The 20931-nt window shown below is 34.6% G+C and overlaps 1 protein-coding gene across 2 annotated transcripts in view; it reads left to right on the forward strand.

The window, feature by feature from the left end:
• The window catches only part of FSTL5 (follistatin like 5), a 332447-nt gene that overhangs the window by 100991 nt on the left and 210525 nt on the right, over positions 1–20931 (forward strand). For both annotated transcript variants that reach the window (XM_074822912.1, XM_074822913.1), the window contains exon 4: positions 5700–5948. In XM_074822912.1, the coding sequence (XP_074679013.1) occupies positions 5700–5948 (249 nt within the window). The remainder of the gene's footprint in view (positions 1–5699; positions 5949–20931) is intronic.

The raw sequence follows: 20931 nt of genomic DNA on the forward strand, positions 1-20931 counted from the left end.
GTTAGGGAAATAAAAAAAAAGTCTGAGTTTGTGAGAGAGGGTTCAACATACAGAAAGCCTCTGTGTGTTCCAGCCTAGGGCTAACTGAAAAACTTGGTGATTCATATTCTCATGAATTTCCAGTTTCCATGTGCAATGTTTCTCTGAACTGATTAATTAATGGAAACAATGTGTATTCCTGTGAGCCTTCTGCATGCTAAAATATCCACTTCATTCCCAAGTGTAACTGGTGGAATCGTGACCTGAAACTTCCTCAACTCTGACTGGTGTTGAACTGGCCTTTTAGCTAGGAAACATGTATGAGGAATCCTAAGTGACAGCTTGAAACTGTATTTATTAAAATTTGTCTTAGAAGAAAAGCCAAACCAATTTTGCTTTCTCCAACTTTTAAAAATAAAAACCCTTTTCTTTTTGTTTGTTCTTTCATTTTATGTCTGTTTAGAGTTTATGTTTCAAGAGAATCAGAAAAACCTATGTGACTGCTTTGGTTGTTTTAGGCATAATAAATTTTTAATGATATTTCTTAAAGTTTGGGGTTTTTTTAACTTAAGGCTATGTTGTGGTTTGAACTCAGCTGGTAGCAAATTGCCACGTGGCCAGTTGTTTACTCCCCAGTAGGGGAGGGACAGAAGAATAAATTTGTAGGTTGAATTAAAAAAAAATTAGTAACACTAACAAAACCAACAGTAACAATAGTAGTCCAAAACAGGTAAAATTCAGCAGTGGCTCACTGAGCAGCAAGCGGTACGGAGCCCATCCCCAGCAGTGATCCCGACCGCACCAGAGGAAAAAAAATCCCACCATGCCGACCCGGAAACCAAAACCAAAGGTGCGCGTGAGAGAGCACGGGTCGCCTATATATTGAACATGATGTCACATGATATGGAATACTCCAATAATCCATCGGGACCCAGCCCTCCAGCTGTGCTCCCTCTCAGCCCAAGGAAAGTTAACTCTATCCTAGCCGAAACCAGGACAGGCTATGATAATTTAAATCTTTCCTGACTTACTTTAAAACTGAACAAAGTACATTTTTTTTTTTCCATAGTGCTGTAGACCCTCTCAGAATTCATCGGTGTTACACTTTTTTGGCTGAAAATTCAGAGTACATAGCTAATATGCGTACACACTTTCCTGTTGTGTTGTGGCACTTGACAAATTCAGACTTACCTATCATCACATAAGCAATGCTAATTAAATTGCTGGAAAAAGATTAGTGTTCATGGGTAGATTATTTATCATCTTAATTTACTTGTTCTCTGTCAGTATTGAATATGCTGGGCTGCATATCTTCTCTACAAAATTACTGAATTATATCCAAATATAGGAACCTAAGTTCATCTTGGACTAGTTTACTTTCTAAATCTAAATGCTTAGGTAGAAGAAGAACCTTTAGCAAAACTTAGTGGTTTTTTGTTTTATAACTTGGAGGGAGGTGTTGATGGTGGTAGTCTTCTGAATGGGTGCTGTATCCTAAGCAATTTTGTCCCAGCAGACTTATCAACACTGACATTAAAAAAACCCCAACAAGCAAAGTAAAACAAAAACCCCAAACCCCCCCAAACCCCTTTCATTAGCACTCTATCAAAAGTATACCTCCATTAAAAATAATTCCAGGTAGGAGAAGTAATAGTGGTGATTTCCTGAGTCACTGGAATAGTTACGTATTTCATGAATGGGCTGCAAGTCACAGCCCATATGGTTTTAAAAGATGGCTTCTTGTTTGATAATGACAAGATTCCTGTAGCTTTGTACCTAAACAGAAAGCAGCTCTATTCAAAGATGAAAATTATTGCTACTTAAAGGAGCTGCCTTTTAGGAAACTAAATAAAATGAAGGATTTGACAAATGTAGCAATTCTTGCATGTTGGGTTGTAACAGTGAAAAGCAGTGGAAGTTGGGTTTTTTGAGGACTAGTTTATACACTGAGTTTTAATTCCTCCTACCATGGTACAGACAGGAAGACAGCTGAAACTTGATGAAAAGCATTTTTGGTGAGAGTCGTGAATACCCTGCAATAACTCTACTAGTCAGAAATAACACTCAGGTCTGTCTAACCAAATGCATGTGGATCAGACCATTCATGAAGCTGTGCCTTACTTGCCTTTACCAACTAAACCTTGTTATGATTATAGAAGTTCTTTGTATATCAGATTTTTATCTCTGTATTTTTACAGATTTATTTGGCAGTGTGCTAAAACTTGAAGATGATGCATTTATGTAAACAAAAAGATTACTGATGTATCATCATATTTGGGTCAAACTTTTTGCATTTTTTTTCAGCTCTGACAACAAAATACTAGTGCTTTTTATCCATAGCTAGTAAGTGCCCCTTACTAAGGCTATTCAAAACATATGGTATCTCCTTTGTTTCACTGAATTATTCCTCTGTGAATTAGAAGTCTCATTGTTCCAATATTTCATTAATAATTCCCAAGAAATGTAAAGAGGAAACATAGATATCTGTGGAAAAACTTCTCTTAGTAGTACTTAAAATAGTTCTTTGCAGTTGTTTATTATTCAGTTGCAGATTTAGTGCTTTATCACTTAGGTGAAAAAAAAAACCAAACAAGATGACTGCCTGTGTTCTGGACCTTTTGCTAATTTGATTTGATTCTCCACAGTAAAGTTACTATTTTGACTTAACTGAAGAAGATCAAATCCATGCCATTAGATATGACCTTGTTTTCTGTTGGTAGGCTTAAAATTCCTAGGCTTCTGTGTCACTAGTTTATTAAAAAAAAATAAATCACTAAACCCATTTATTTTTATCTCAGTAGCTATGTAATATTTATTGATTTGTTTACAGTTTCAGAATTGGGTGCACTTTTACTTCAAATTTATATCAAAGTTATGTTTGTAAACATTTTGTCACGTATTTGAAATTGCACAGATTTTTTTTTTTTTTTTTTTTTTTTTTATTGCTATGAGTGATCTGGTAGCAACTAGTTGGTGGACTTTTTAAGAATAAACATTTAAACTGGTTTTTCTTAAATATGTACTATAAACCACTTGAAATGCTGCATAGCTGCTCCTTTTCATCAAACACATTAGGAGATCTAATTCTAAGGTTCTAAATTAAAAATACTACAGAACAGTGCTTGTTAAACATGCTGAAGGCATTAAAAATAGCTGAACTTAAGGCAAAGACTATGTCTAAAGAAAGAATCCTGCCTCTACTGAGGTCAATGGGAATTTTACTATTGACTTCAATAGGAGTTGCATATGCAAATGTATGCAAATATAGGTATTGTTTTGGAATAGTTAATGGTGTCAAATGTAGACATTTATAAAGCATTTCATAACAAAGTAATACAGTTTTTCATTAGGGCAAAAAGCTTGCTTGTTTGTTGATGTACATGATTGGTATATTCTGACATATACCAATATTATAAATATCAATATATATTATGCAAATCATTCTCCCTCATCTGAAAGTAGCTGTTTTGCATTCAGGTGTCTGGTTCAATTATAGTACTAAAATGAAGTCCCAAGTGAAGTCTTAAATCGGTTTCTACTTTCATAGCAATATACAGCACTGCATTGTTGAGTCACCACGCACGTCTCAATTAATTCAGAACAATTGTCAGATTGAGATCTTTATCTTCCAGTTAGAAAGCAGAAATAATAATGATTTATGGATTTTGGCCTCGAACTGCAACAGTTCTATCACTTCAAAGAAGTCCTGTAATTCTGTAATGTGTGTATATGACCTGTGCCGTAAAGCGCTCTTGGACGTTGCAAGACTTTATTTGAGGTTAGCAGTAGTAAAAGGAAATTGGATTTACATTTATTTCTGTCAGTTAATGCCTGTTGCTTGTATATAGTGGTGATATGTTGGCACAAGGAATAATATTTTCAAAAACTTATGGGAAATCTTTAATGTTGAAATGGGTTTGCCCTTTTCAAGTCAGTTTGGTGCATGAGCAGTTAAACCCACCATCAGCCTCATGTTCCATACATGTGTATAAAAATCACTGTAGTGTAGTTATATCAGACGTACAACATTTGAGGTGAATATGTAGTCCTCTCAACTTTATGCTCAAATTGTTATAAAATAACACAGCAAAAGCATTTGTCATATTAGAGCCAAATTTCATGCTTGCATGCTTTCTCTAGTACATTTGTCTGTAGAAAATTTGTGCTGTATGAGAAAGCAAAGAATCAAAGCACTGTTGTCTTAGGTCTAATAGACCTGTGGGTTTAAGAAGAAAGTGGTAAGAATTTACTTCTGCCACTGAAGTGAAAACCACAAATTCTCAGTGGTTAGAAGCAATGTGTGTCAAACTACAGTATTGACATGTTAGCTCTTCACTACAGAAAATGAATCTAATACTACCAAATAACACATTACCATTTGTTCATACTTTTTTTTTTTTTTTTTTTTTTTTAATGGGACAGCCAAGTATTGTTCAGCTAGGCTATGAGGATAAGGAAAGTATTGCAAGGAATTAAGAATACTAGGTGTATATAGTATTTGGGGATCAAGTTCTTTGTTCTGGAGATTAGGAATATAGAGCAAGAGAGTAAAGTGAAGTAACTGTGAAGGGCAGTGTCTATTCCCACATTTGGAGACATTTTAGTGTTTTTATACTTATTTTAGGACACAATTATGGTATCAGAACACCTATTTAATTGAAGTTTTGGTAACTAGCAGTTGACAATTCCGGTTTGTATTTTTCTCATTGTACCCTTTCCCTTGCCAGGAAGTGACTGCATTGTTAGTTCTGTGGCAGCCAAGACGGAAACAGGATATACTAAGGAAATATTACTGTGCACTTAACTTCCCCTTTCACCTAAAGATCAGCTAATGACCACAGTACTTATTTTACATGGTGGCAGCAGCACAGATAGGATAGAAAGTGGGTAGATGGCTTTGGTGGCCTAATGCAGACACTCTATTTCCATGTTCTAGGAGCAGAAGGAAGTGGGAGTTGCAGCCAACAGAAACTCCTTTACCAAATCTGATTTGTCTCATTGAAATACCACTAGAGGCTCATTTAACTCCTTCTAGTCACCATTCACTTGATAGATCAGTCCTGCTCTTCTACCATCCTCTGTTCACTGAAATGTCATTGTCTTGCCACCGCAGAGGTTTTTTTGGTTTTTTTTTTCTCCATGTTGCTGAAGAGCCTTGACCCAGCTCTGGTTATTCTTGTGTATCAGTCTTGATGGGTGAATGTCTATTTTATGTTCCTGTCAGAGTTCAAGGAGCATCTAGACAACACTCTTAGACATATGGTTAATTTTAGGTGGTTCTGCGAGAAGCACAGAGTGGGACTTGATAATCCTTATGGGTCCCTTCCAATTCAAGAGAATGCATTGTTCTATTACATGCAGTAGCATAGCAACCTTAAGGTGACAAACCGCTATACATGTAAAAAGACATGATTTACTATGAAATTTTTTTAATGAAAAGTAAATCTTGTCTTAGTACTAGATGTTGCTCTTAATTACAGCTAATCTAACACATGACAATGACTGAAAGTATGCCTAGTCATAATGAGATTAAATTTGTTTCATTTCAGACTGCTCTATGTTAAGCATTAGTCAAGGATGTAACAAAGGACATATTCTCACTTCATTTCCATAATACAATCCTTTTTGTATCTTGCATGCAATTAAACAAAATGCAATAAATATATCAAAGATTAATTAATATATCAAATTTTTTTTTTTTTTTTTTTTTTTTTTTTTAGGGTATATGGGTCAAGATGGCCATTTCGGATCCTGTGAAAACAAGTACTGTGGTCTGGGTAGACACTGCATTGTGAATGAGGAGACTGGCCAAGCTGAGTGTCTATGCATGGAGCACTGCAAGCCGCATTACAAGCCCGTGTGTGGTTCTGATGGAGAATTCTATGAAAACCATTGTGAAGTGCACAGGGCTGCCTGCCTGAAAAAGCAAAAGGTCACCATTGTACACAACGAAGATTGTTTCTTCAAAGGTAAGTGTGGCTGAACAATATCTGGAATATTGCTATCGGGTATGTGTTTTCAAGTAGTTCAATTAAAGCTCTACAGAGGCTGCACTGAGTGTACAGTGAATAAATGACTCAAAAAGTTAATACAGTAAGTATCTCACTCCAGAGATATCTTATGGATTTTTTTTTTTAATTTTTATTTGTACTCAGTGCTCTGGGCAATCACCCCTTTTTAACCTGAATAAACCAGTTCTCTCTTGGAAATTAATCCATGGCAGCTTGTCTTACAAATGTGGCTGTTGACCTCGTTCAACTGAACGTACTTACAGTCCCAAAGCCCAAAGAATATTAATCTCTGTTACAGGAAAAACAGAATTTAGGATATCAGAGGGCTTTTGTAAGACTACAGGACCTGTGCTTGTATTTAGTGTTGAAATTGATAGACCAGCAGCCTGTGCATGACTAAATGGGTCTTCCTTGCTTTGAGTTTGGACAATGAAGAGTTTACTTGCATATTTACCAAAGCATACAAGTTTAGCTACTTTTTAACCTTCTGAATGCTGAGAGATGCCAGCCTGAATGTGGAGATGTATACTCTATGTTAAGCATCTTATGCTGAAGATGTCAGCAATTGAAACTTGCTCTTTTTTATGTAATTTGAGCACACCTTGCAGGTTTCTGGAACTCTGCCAATGCAGACCTTGACTAAGCATGTTTACGAGTACTTTGACAGATTTGAAGCATGTTTTACTGGTTAAAATGGGCAGATGGCTTTTTGGGGGGGAAATGTTTTTAAATAAGGCCATTTTTAAAGAGTCTACCTAAGGGTTGAATTATTTCATATTCTTTTTGAAGACTGTCCTATTTTTGTTAATATTGTGAATATAGTTGCATTCTCAGTAATATCAGCTAATAACTACTATCACCACAGAAAGAAGTCTACTAAAATATTTCCATTAAATTAAATACACCTTTGTAGGGAACATTAACTTAAATTACAATATTCCACTTAAATTTTAATCAGAATTTTCAAGACTGTATTCTAGTATAAGGTTGTCCAAATGGAACCAATTTTTAAATTTTCAAAGTTGAATTTTTCACTACATTTATGGTTGAGGAATTGTCCTTTAAACAAGAAGTTGGGCTTTTTTTACCAAATCCAAACATCCCAGGTCATGCACAAATACCATTATCTTTATTATTATGAAGGGTTTTGTAGCAGAACAATTGAATACTGGGCAGTGGCAGGGTGAACCCACCAAAAATTATCTTTTCTCAAGAACTTAATCAAAGAAAAAAATATAATGCTTTCACAGCTGGGCTTTATATAATTGTTTCTTGCTGAATAAATGGGGTGACTGCCAAGGTGAAGTGCCTTTACTCCTTTGCCTCCTTCAACAGATGAGTTAAGCTCAGCAACTTCATCAAAACATGTTAAGGGACAGGGGTTCATACATTAAAGGGGGGATGTGTGAAAATCTTATAATGGGAAATACACTTGTAAGTAATAGTGAAGGTTTAAATTGGTTCAAAACTAAATGTGAACACTATAAAATTGATATATCATCACAGTTTATAGACTTTAAGTAAGCAGCATGTAGAAATTTAAAATTTGATTTTAGGAGTACAGTATATGGGGCTTGTAGGGTATTGTTTGTGCAATAACACAACATGAATGCTTCTGTCTTGTGTCTTAATTACGATCCCTTTTTAAAAATCTTTTTTGATGGTGCAGTACTCTGATAGAACAAATGACTAACAAACACTAAAATGTTTAAATTTATGGGGCTAATTTAATTTCTTCAGTGTGCTATATACAATGCAAATAAATTCAGAGCATATTTGTGAAAAATTACAGTGTTTCTTTTTCTGAGGTGGAAAAATGCAGTGAGATTTATTTACTGAAATGGAAAGTGACACAGTATTTTAGCTAGAAATATCATCCAAATGCTGCCTAAAGTTTTGTTAGCTCATCTTTATGTTTTACATTTACCGCATTACTTTCATATCTATTGAGGTGGACAATGGGATAACTGAATTGTGTTCAAGTTCAGACACCTAGTTTAGATGTTGGATTAAAAAAGTAGGTTTCTCCTTTAGCGTGACAATTTTCAGAAAAGGAGAAAAGGACTAGGGTATCCAAGTGACTTGCTCTAGTTGCCTTCTGAAAACTGTTATTTATCAAGATATTAAAATCTTCTAATTTGGGCAGTATAACTAGATATCTACAAATAGTGTAAAATATTTCCTTTTTTCTCTTTCTCATGTTGACTTCGATGGTGTTAAACAGGTGAGACTAGGGACAGTTATGTTCCTTTATTTTATTTAGTATATATGAGCCTTACCAATATCAATTTCTACCTTGTTAATTTCAGCTCATACATTGCTGTAGTACAGCACAGTGATGTCAAGGCATTGTTGCCATTCGTGACTGTTGAATATGTCCACTAACATTCACTATATATATGGTAAAAGAGCCAGAAAATTTCAAACTATTTTCATGTGATTTCTTCCTTTTACAAAACACTTCTGAGCTACCCACTAGTAGATTGCCTTCAGTAGACCTGAAGTCCTGCCAGTTATCAGGTCAAAAATATTAAAAAGCTAATAGGAAAAATACCACAATAGTAGGACTCCTGAATGGAGAAGGTGAACCACATCACTATTGATGGTGTCAGAAGGACGCTGCCACGTCCTTCTTAGTTTAGCTGGCATCCTCTAGCACAAATGATGTCACTTCAGTGAGCTGTTTCGGAGACCAGAAAAATTAAAAAAATATCCTACATTCAGAAAACAAATATTCTGACCCTGTTGTTTAGTCTTTCACAGAATTCTTTAATAAAAGCTAATCTGGACTGCGGGGGCAGGAGGGGTAAGAAGTTCAGTACGCATACAAGTTGCTGTTACATGATATGGTAGTCACTGACAACAATGCCCCATATATCTGATGATTGCAATTAAAGATTTTTTGCTTTCTGGTTTATTGCTAATCAGTTGACTTTCAGATCAAACATCTGTGTACTTGGTCACTATTGATTTTTTTTGTTGTTAATTTTATCTGTTTTAAGCTTTATATTTAAGTCTAACAGGGTCATGCTTTGGGTTTTTTAGGTTTCAAATTCTCATACTGGGTTGATTTTTTTTTCCTCGGGAAGGAAATATTTCTTCATGGATAAATTTTAAGTTTTAGACAGTTTGGGTATCGAGCTCAAGGTCGGAAAAGCTGAGAAATACACCTTATTTAATTGAGTAAGTTTACCAAAGAACACTTTCGTATTCTGTGTCTGGAGATAAAATTTTACAAGCAAATGTTCTATATATCTGATTAACATTACAATAGCAGCTAAGTAGCTATAATTATTTAAATAATACATCTTGTAACCAAATGATTTATAGTTGATCTCAAACATCATGAGTTCTACTTAACAGTTTGAAATATTGCCCTTTTAAACACTTAGAAGATGAGTGGAGTTAAAGGATTGACTTGCTAAATGAAAGAGATCTTTGGTTTATATGTTGAAACTCCATTAACATTATTGAGAAATGTGTGTCTTACCTAAGCAGTGCATGAAACAACAGACAAAAAGCATCAAATCCTTCAAAAAGCCATGTCTGAAACATTTGATAAATGCGTTTTGAGGTAGTGAAAGCTACCTATGTCAAAGTTGTACTCTCCTGATATGCTATGTTTCTAAACTAAAACTTCATATTCTTGTCCCTTACCTGTCTTTTATGTAATTATTTATCACTAAATCTGTTAGTTACATTTCTGTTATTTTGATTTTGTTTTTAGTCCCATTGTAGGCTGACGGGTGGTGCAGGTAAACTTGAAACAGTTAATAGAATATACAAACTGTTCTTCCCATTCCTGTGTTTGACATAGGCATGCTCAGATTCATTGGACTCCTTCCTTTTTCATTGTCATTTGCTATCTTTATTTCCTCACACTAAGTCAGATAATACATTTTTCCCAAATACATGTGGTAAACAGGCATGAAACAGTAATTGAAGTAGAAAGTTTTAAGTGTCTCTTTGTCTTTCTGTGATGATTGAGGCTGTTATGCAAATTGTACATTTTTGACATGGATCAAGATAATGGCCATCCTGAATTAGAAATTACTTTTTCTCCACTCTGTTGTAATTTTTCCATCAGTTGCTTATTGGCATGTCATGATGTCTTGCATCAGACACAGAATGATTTTTCCTTTGATTTGGTTATATGACCCTATGAGTTACTCAATAAACTGTCTCAATTTCTTGTGGTATAGAAGCAAAATGTATTCTGCAGAGAAGCTAATTACTTTTAGATTCATAGAGAAGGGGATTATATTAGAAGTATTTTCTATACCTGTTGAGTTCTCTATTTCTCACCTGTGAAATCTAGTGTCCTGTGGCTGGATGATAGTGAATACAAGTTCCACAATCACTGTCAGAGGTGTCTAAAAATATTTTAAAATATTTAAGATTATTCTAGCAATGCAAGAGAACTCTTTAAGAAATCCTTTGTGATCTAAGGAACTTTCTGTCTAAGAACGATCTCAAATTTTTTCTTCAACTGCTAGGAGAATGAAGTAATGGGGAAGCAAACAGCTGTCTGACTGCTAGTTTACTTAGCCTTGGTGGTTATCATATTTGTGTCTTTATTAGTTTTAATTTCTGAACAGAATATAGGAGAAGGTAAGAGAAAAGGGAAAACATGGGAAAGAAAATAATGGAGTGAAGGTAAGGAGCGAGTGTATGAAAGACAAGAGAAAAATAGCTAAGTGCCAGGATGGTGAGTTCAGCAGTGAGAAGGAGAGGAAAAATGAATTATGAACTAAAGGAAATACCAGTGACAAAAATCAAAGTTCAAAGCTTAGATTATTCATTAGATTGGATATTGACAGTATGAGCTGGGCAGTCTGATATGCTGATGGCATTCTGGTTTAGCACCACTTTTGTTGGCTTGCTGACTACATAGTTCTTTGGCTAGGGGACCTCTGCATGCTCTCTGCTCCCAGTGTCCTGGCTGCTCTCAAGCCATACACTTTGTGTTTCAGAGCAGCTTCTTGTTTTGTGCAAGAAAAGAAATCCGACCATCTGGCTCACACTGCGCTTTATACTATTGTATAACCCCTTCCTGGCTGTCCCTAGCCATAGCTTTAACAAGCCCCAGAGGGTGGTGATTCAAATGGACTAGAATTGCTTTACTTAGTGCCTCCATGACTATCTTCTTTCTGTGAAGTGGCACTGTGAAATTAATGGCTTTGTGCTGAATTTAGAAGACTGAGGACATTATTTTTTGGCTTCTAAAAAGTTCAGTTAGACTCTTGTGTGGGACAGTGTACCAGGTGTAAATACCCCACACTGGGTATCAAATTAGCTTCAGTTATGTTTTCATTTTTGTGTTAACTTCAATTGCTTAATTTTCCTACATCCAAGCCCGTAAATCTAAATAAGAGACTGAAAACTTCCCCATGACAAACTTCATCTTATATTTTCTTTGGACGCTGAGCTGCTTGTACATTTTACATTGAAGCTATTTCTATGCAATAATACACCCAATCATTATGAGAAACTGCAATTTACTAGGAATCCTCAGGAATGTAACACATACTCCTATGTACTGTGACTTTTATAGAATATTTCTGGAATAAAGATTACTTCATTTGTAAGCTTTTTACTTATAAGTAGCTTCTGTAGTATCCTTATGATGTTAACAATATTTTACTTTCTTGTCTTTCTGTTTTTGTCTTTTTTTCATTAGTTGAATCTTTTAATCTGTTAAATAGTGTGTGAGTTACTACTATTAGTAAAATGGCTAGATTTCTGAAGACTTCTATAATGTTTGCTTCTCAGTCTGTTCCTGAAAGAGAAAGTAGAAACAGGTAAGAAAGTTTGCTGCTGATACTAAGTTGTTCATGTCAGTGACGATAAGAGCTGACTATGAACATATTCAAAAGGGGTATGGGCAAACTGGAAAAAGTTCAGAAGATGTCAACAAGAATGACCAAAAGTACTAAATGTCTCATAAGGGATATGAAGGAGGCTTATAAAATCATTAGGGCATGCTGATAGTGGTTATGAGTAGACTGCCTTGTATTCCAATAAAAGAACTAAAAATTATCAAACAAGGCAGCAGGAAAAGATTCAAAACAAGCTTTGGTGTTTGTTTTGTACACAGCAGATCCCATGAGTAAAAGCAACATTGAATTTCAGAAGCAGACTTTGCAAATACTAGGGGAAAGGCTGTAGGCTTTTTCATTTGAAAGAAGGCTGGAGGAAGTGAGTTGAAATGAACTAAATCCTAAGAGTAGCCCACAGAAAAGATGTAGAACACCGGGCTAACCTCTCCAGTGACTTCAACAGGATTAGTTTAAAGATACTTTTTTAAATTTTTAAATTAAAAAAAAATTTTTTTTGACATTTTTTTGATTTTCCTCCCAAGGTGTGTGGTCTTAGACTGGTTCCTAAAATACTGACACATTCATTTAGAAGCATGGACATTTACTTAATCTCATTTGATGTTCATATGCTTCAAAAGCAAGCATGTAACTCTCTATCATCTTATCAATTTAACTTCAGAAAATATTTCATTTGGTCTTAAATATAAATATTGAACACTCATTATTTAATGTTAATTATTAGTCAGTCTTTCAAAAGAAATTTAGGATATGTTAATCTCAGTTACATTCTAGTGCAGTGTTTTCATTGCAAGAGAATTTTTTTCTAAGATCTCTTTGTTTTTTTTCTCTGGCTATCAGTTAGCTAATGGAAAACTGGTTCTTTTTACTGTCCTTTGAAACCATGACCTAAATTTTAGCACTGTTCCTCTAGTGTGCTGTCCCCACATGATTCATTTGCTTGAGTTGATTTGCTCATGAGATTTGGAAGACCAGTCTTGTTTTTCCTCAAGCGTCTGTGCAAGATGTGTCACAAACATCTCTCTTGAATTGCCCACAATTGTCTTAAATTGCCTAAACTAACAGAGGTGAAAGGCCTACATATGTGATATCTGCTACTGAATCTGCAGACTGAAGTTGAGTGCAAAATATTTGAGAACATGCATATAACATGCTTAATTTAAAAACTAAACATTCACCATACCCTGCATTCATTGCTGTTGATGATATTGTACCACTTTGCAACTAAAGCCTAGAACTCTACTCTCTTTTTCCTCCTTTGAAGTAAATTCATACTTCTAAAATGTAGGATGGGGCAGTGACAAGCCTCAAACACATTATAAATATAGGATTTTTTTTGACTGGCTAAAGACATCTCTTATTTTCAGTAGCTGGAGCAGTACCAATCTTTGTATATAGTTCCTTCAACACTGGAATAAATGTAATAAGCTCTAATTTATTATGTATTCTGCATTCATAGAGTGATGAGGTATTAGTGTTCTCTAGTTAATCTCTGTACAGAACTTAATGAAGTTTAAAATTGCTTGTAGGGGCATCACTGCTCCTTGTTACCACACAAAGAAATGGGTCTATGGACATCACAGATTGTCATTGGTAGAAGAATTTGAATTTAAAAAATGTTTCTACTTTCAGTAATGATATTGAATCTGTTCAAAGAAGCTGCATTCTAAAGTCTCTATCAAGTCACTGAATCGGACAAGCAACATTTTAAATGTATATTGATTACCCAGTTTTTCTGTTTTCTTAGTGTAGATGGCAACTCAGTGCCCATTTGTGGTAATATACTTTACTTACAGACTGTGTGAGCTTCAGGGATTTGAATGGAACCACATTTAGTGGTTTTGATTTTGGTGTTTGGTTTTGTTTTGTTTTGTTTTGTTTTGTTTTTCAACAACTTCTCCAAGTAAATGGGAAAGAGTGCTTAAGGGGAGAAAAAAGAAATAGTATTTTTTGGCTTAAAATGGAAATATTGTGTTTGCATGAGCAGTTTCACAAATACTTCCAACTCCTAAATATTTGCCAAATGTAGTACAATAGTTCTTCCAAATCAGTATACCTGGATATTTACTAGAAGAAGAAAAAAACTTGACATCTTTTTAATTTTAATTAGATATGCATATATTGTTCATTCTTGCTCTAAATTTAGCTATTATTAGACATTGTTTTTTTAATGTATTGAATGAAGTGCCTTATTAACCTTCTTCTATTATAACAAATACTGCATAAAATTAAAGTTTGCAGTTCAATTTGCATTTGGTTGACTAGTATAATAGTTAATTCTACATGTTATTTATGGAAGCAGATGATGTGCAGCTATCTGTTTTATCATTCCTTCCATGCAAGGGACCATGATGGGAGAGGGACCCTGTAACATAGGACTGATATGATGAGAAGTTAAATGGATGAGCCAACAAAGTGCCATTGTGACAATGAGGGCTAATAGTATCCTGGGCTACATTAGACAAAGCATGGTCAGCAGATCAAGGGAAATGATCCTTCCCATTTACTCAGCACTGATGAGGCCATAGTTGGAGTACTGTGACCAGTTCTGGGCTCCCCAGTACAAGAGAGACACAGGCCTACTGGAGAGAGTTCAGTGAAGGGCCACAAAGATGTTTAAGGAACTGGAACATCTCTTCCATGAGGAAAGGTAAGGACTGTTCAGCCTGGAGAAAAGAAGGCTCAGGGGGATCTCATCAGTGTATATAAATTGCTGAAGAGAAGGTGCAAAGAGGAACCAGGCTCTTTTCAGTGGTGCTCAGTGAGAGGACCAGAGGCAATGGGCACAAACTTACCTTACTTACAAACACCCTTACTTATATATCTTCAGCCTGGTTTTGAGGGAACAGAAAGTAGCACGCAGTAGCACACAGTGCTCCACTTCAGCCAGTAGCTTCCAGTATTGTTGAGGGAGAATAGAGAGAACAGAGGAAGAGAAACGGAGGTAGAGTTCTGGCAAAGTGTGATCCGTGGAAAGGTAGTGTTAAAGTCCTACTAGCACCCTCCCTTCTAACCTGGCAACTTGGGCCTGCTCTTGCAGCTAGGAGAATGCAGATCACAGGATAGATTTTCTTTGCTCTCCTGCTGCTAATTCAGTACTGTCATAAAAGTGTTGACACAGTGCTAGGAGTACAAGGATTGTACAAGTAAGGTTCAAATAATCTCTGCATCCTCAATTTCTGTGCTCATATGACCTTTAAAAAAATGTTTTGGAAAAGGCAAAAAAGCCACCACAACTTTTACGGCATTCTAAAATAAATACTGGTACTGTCTAACACTGAGACTACTGAATGTGCTCAAAACTGGAAAAAAAACAGGGAACTGTAGTCCATAATGTAGCCACACAATGACTGCATGTACTCCAAACTTAAAACCTCTTGCTGCCAATTATCATTCTTTAATTATTTTTATTAAATGAGGTTATTTTTAAATGTCAAATTGGGTACTGTTTGGGAATAATGAAAATTGTTACACAATAAGTCAAAATAAATTTAAACTGTTTTGTCATAAATTTATAGTAAATAGTCTAAAGTCTAGTCTTTAGGCAGAGCTTTAAGTGAGATACGGATTTTTTCATTTTAGAACAACAAAGCATTAACTGGTGCACACTGGTTTCTCTAGTACAAACTTTAAAAAGTTTTAATTAAAATCATGTCAGAATTATCATTAGGTCTTGTGGGATATTTGTCTGATGGAGCATATTGTTGGCCTTTAAAAATCATCAGCAATTGGATACATATACAAGGCATTGGCATAATATTTGTAATTCAAGTTGGCTAGTATATGGTATACTAACTGAAAAAAATAACAGCTTCTTTTACAAACAGTGGAGAGAAGTAGGCATGCAAAAATGATCCTAAATTTCCATTTCTAACTCCACTGGATAATAATTGATGGGGAAAGTAAATCCACAGTGGATAAAACCTGTAAGTTAAAAGCTGCCTCTTGTGTTTTGCCATTTACTCTCCCTTAACATAGGATATTTGTGGGTTCACAGTAAACAAAAACTAGGAAAGTAGCATTGGCTTTTCAGGGTTGGTTGGTTGTTTTTAATGTATAGTGCCTTAGTGGAACCTGAGAAATGGGATATGATTTAAAGTCACTTAATCTACATAATTGGCAATACCTAATTTAGTAAAAATTCTATCAATTTCAGTAAATATTGTAAATTTTTTCATACTTCTTGGAATCTACTAGAAAGTGCAGAATATAGGTAATGAGATGTAGGAGCTGGACACTTCCAAATTCAGATTCTTAGTAGATCACTACCTAGTTAACTTCCAATTTTTACTTCATTTCATCTCATTTTGTGACTAGAACACATTGTGGTACAAAGATGACTGACTTCCACCTCCCTCCATGCTTGTGATGACAAGTTATAGTATGGGCAAGCATAAGAAGTGACCAGAAAAAAATCAGCTATAAACTTGGGCAATATACTCTGTTAATTGTGTTATAGACAGGTAAATGAAATAACTAAAGTAGCACAATTTTGATAAACATTGTAGTGCATATATTCTATTTATTGCCAGGACTTGGTAGTTTTTATATACTAAATATATTACCTTAGTTTTAAAAAAATAAGGTAGCTAGTTATACGACTGTAACAGAAAGCATAGCAAGCAAAAGACAATAATCTGAAGCTTGGCAGAGACCTTTAATAAGGGGAGTGATCCAATGACAGCATTTTGTTTATTTGTTATGGAATTTTTGATGCCATACAAATCTCCTTTTAACATAAAATGCAGTCAAAAGAGAGAATGTTGTCAAATTAAGGGACAGACTTCATCCTGAGATAAAACAGACTTGACTCATATTGAAATTTATATGGAATGGCCCAAAGAATCCTCCAGCTGAAACTGATTTTAAAAGATTAATTTCAGGAATTAAAAATAGTTAATTTTTACGTCAGTCTAATATAGTTCTCTCCTTGTTTGACTCTGAACTTGTCCCTTTTGCTGTCCTTGAAATCACAGAGATTTGCTACTGATATTTAAAAATATATAGTACTATTTATTTGAAGTTTTTACTTTTCATGAAGAAACTAAATTGCTTAAAAAAAAAAAGTTTTTTGAGATTAGAAAATGCTTCTACTGTCACTGGCCTTAGCAAATGTACTCTTCCTGATACTCAAGCATAAAGTAAATGAAATTTGATAAATTGGGCAATGAAATCTAATTAGATCCTTTAGTCTTCTCTTTATCTGGAATGATAACATGGATTTAATTTAAAATTGTTGAAAGCAAACAACAGAAATAAAGGAAAACAGATTACAGCAAAAATAGGTTAAAGTCTAGCCCAGAGAAATAAGCTAAAGTACAATTATACAAAACTTCCACTTGCTAAGAATGATGTTTTATATTTTTGCATTTACATGTATTGGTTTTGGGTGCAATTAAATCTTGAACTATATACTGCCAGGAAAGTTTGTCTCCCTCAGGGCTGGAACAGATGGTGGATTTTTTTTTTTTTCTTTACACCATTTAGAGACCAAGACTGCTGAATCTCTAGAAGAAAGTGTTTTTGCCAAAGGAAACTGCTGATGTTGGCCTTAAAACAGAGTTCTTAGCTGTATTCTCTATAGGGTTATTACTAAGACTCATGATAAACATGCCATGCTATTAGCAGTGTTTTAATACAGTTTTGATATCTAATAATGTTAGTTGTACAGAATAGAAAAAGTGCTATTCACTAATAAAATAGCATGTTTTCATTTCTTATCCAGCCTTTGTTTGCCAGGATATTTCACTCTGCAAAGAGGAAGCTATGAATTTAACATTTCCTAGTCACCATTTGATAGTCAAAAGAATAACAATCTAAATACACAGAGAATCTTAACTGAACTATTGTTAAGAATATGGAATTTATGTGTGCTTATGATTAATCCCACCTGGAAAATGAGAAGAAAGCACTCCTGGAATCTAGAAAATGTGGCAAGTCTTGTATATCAGTAAAAATATCTGAAAGTGAGAGAAATACCTTTGTGTTGGTAGATACTATTTATGGTCAAGCAGTTATTTCGTTAGTGCTCCTAAATTTAAGACACCTGCAAATGGATCATTTCTTTGTTATTTTCCTTTTCCAGCTTCTCTTTGATAAAGGTCCTTGCCATTCGAATGGAACATAAAGACTTTTATTGGTCCCTAATGATGCAAACTATAGTTGTACAATCATCATTTTAGAATATGAGCTCTGTGCACTCTTAGATTTGCTGTCATTTTATCACAATTGTAGAAGCATCTTTAAGTGTATTTGCTTAAGCAGATGGTGAATGGCCACACTGGGAATATATCCATCTTTTTTACTGTATGATGAAGTTTTAAAGCAGACATTTTAGCTACGGTGGTTGGAAAAACATACTTTTGTACTAAACCTTGTAGGAAAAAACCTGGTAAAAGATTTTAAAGTCCCTAATAACACTGAATATCTGAAATCAGTACATATTAGAAATATGAGGATAAGTGACTTACGCTATATATAAGAATGCTAATGCTTTATTTAATCTTTACAATAGTTATAAATTACGTATTTTTTAAAGACATTAGAAAACATGTGTTTCAGATTTTTTGTATGCAAAAAACCCTCAGTGCTAAGGATTACTGGGGTTAAAAACCCTTCTGCTCAGTATGGAGGTTTCTCTGACCCTATCATTTGAGTGAACTCAGGGCTTGATTCAAACCTTCCTACTGAGTCTAATGAAGATTAGGTTCATTGAAGTCAGTCACTTGAAGATTAAGTGGTATATTGCAAGCATGAAAGATGTAAAAGGAAGTCCAAATGAAGAAATACTGGGTTAAAAGTTTGGAATAAATAAGCCTTAAAGAAAAAAAAAGTAGAGTTAATTGGAAAATGATGTTTTATTGAAACCATGCTGTTTGTACGAATAATGTGATACTTGTTCTTCCTATACAAAATGCAATCAGGTTGGTGCTCTGAAGTCTGGTTTTAGATCGTTAATCTCAGACCAAGTCTGTCTTGAGCTGTCCATTTGTCTCATTTACTAATTTTAGTATTCAAATTAAAGGTACAGAATAACAGTAAAGAATAGCAGTGAGGGGGAAATACTGAAGATTTTTAAATAGTCTTTCCCAGGCCTCATGGTTTTCCTGAGTTGTATAGAAATGCTTTACCAAACATTCTGTACCTTGAAGTGAAAGGAATTTTTGAATTGAAAAGTGAATGGTGGCACAGATAAATTTCTAATTTTGTGCTGGTTTTTGTTAAATTTCAGACCGTGCTTTACTCCTATTTTGCACTTTAAGTGCAGAAGGCTGAATGGTGTATTGTTTACAAAACCAGAAGAGAAATCAAAGAATAAAGGATCTTAAGTCTGTCTCTTGTAAGACAAAGTGAACATACATAAGATTACGAGTCAAGGTTAAATACCTTCATTTTAATATGTAACCCTTCTTATTTGCTTATTGGACTAGTGGGGAAGAGGAGGCTCACTTCACAAGAAGCTGAATGCAAAATTTATGGTAATTACTTATATGAATAAAAACAAATTTTCACTGAAAAATTTTCCATTATCACTTTGAAAAACTGTATTTTGAAACACAGCTTTTTTTTTTAACTAATACTGACATGGACAAAGCTTTTCTTTGTATAGAGCTGAATAGATGCAATACTACAAAGCCAGTGTGATGAGTCCGTACAATATGTATAATAAGGCCTAATAACTCTCCAGAAATGGCATGAGCTTAAATTTATGTACAATATTTATTTATGAGTTAGTTCATAAAAAAGGAAATAAAAGATCGTTCACAAAAAATCTCCAAGTAGAAGCTAAATATTTAGAGTTGAGGGATCCATCTTTTCAACTAAACAAGAATTGTTATTATGCAGGTGATATAGTGTAGCCACAATTTTTACCCATCGAGAAAGGAATCCTTTTTGTAAATTTAGAAACACAAGTTTTGGTGGAAAGAGAGTAGAAGGAATAACTTGGATTTTCTCTTCTAACTTAAACATGCTATTTTACTTTTTGATTTGCAGTACACAATGTTGCTTGGTCATCGGGAATGTTGTAGTGTGTGATTTTTTTTCCCTTATGTTCCAAATGATTTCCAACAATTTTTACTTTTATTCTCCTTTTTCAGAAATAAAAGCACAAAACTGCCAAAAGACTAAGAAACTGAGATACTAAAATGGAAATAAGAGTAGAGTCATAGTCCTTAAAAAAAAAAAAAGGCAACATCAGCCTGCCCTCAAACCAACCAACCAACCACAAAAACCCAGCAAAATAACACCCTACAAAACAAAGAAACCATCAGGTTGGAACTCCTGTCAAGACAAAGTCTAAAAAATAGATCCTACAGGAATTTTTCACTTTTTTCCTTGGCATAAAAATATTGGTTGCTCCAGTCTGTGAATTGGCTGGCTGGGTACTGCCTTTGATCTCTCAAGTTTGTCATGCTCATGAAATCAGCAGTACTCAGTTATGCCAGAAAGTAGCCTAGAATGAACCACTGATATTAGTTTAAAGATGGTTTATCTGAATACCAGATTACTAGATTAAAAAGCATCCTAGAATTGGAGGTTTTACAGTAGCACACATATTCATAGGCTACAATTGTTATCACCTCTTTAATCTTTTCCTTGATATATGAAATTCAGCTAGGTAATGATAGACTCTGAGGGCTGAAAATGGGCAGCTCCTTTATTTATTTTTTTTGTTTTTAAAGTATCTTTTCATTGAGGCGGTCGAAAACCCATGGGTGGCTTTGAGCAGTAGTTTCTCTTCTGATCTGAGCTGCTGGGAAAAAAAGTTATCTATGTGCAAGTGAAAGGCTGTACAATTATCTAATAACAATTCTCCGTATTTCTCACTTACAAATTTCCTAACTTGAGGAATGGAGGAAGGTTCTCTTAACTTGAAATGTACTCCGACCAACTGACTTTCATAGATTATTAGAGATTTCAGAATGAGTACAGCTCTTTGAAGTATTTCTGAATGCTGAGAGGAGGCTGTACACACTTTGGTCTGCTTGTTTCAACAAATCACTATGTTTTGAGGTTCAAATTAGCACATTCCTAACATTAAATTTTTAGTGTATGCACATTTTAATTACTTGTAAATTGTTACTCTGGGAATATTGGCTTAG

The sequence above is a fragment of the Strix aluco genome, chromosome 4 (genome assembly GCF_031877795.1).
Source record: "Strix aluco isolate bStrAlu1 chromosome 4, bStrAlu1.hap1, whole genome shotgun sequence".
Classification (NCBI taxonomy): domain Eukaryota; kingdom Metazoa; phylum Chordata; class Aves; order Strigiformes; family Strigidae; genus Strix; species Strix aluco.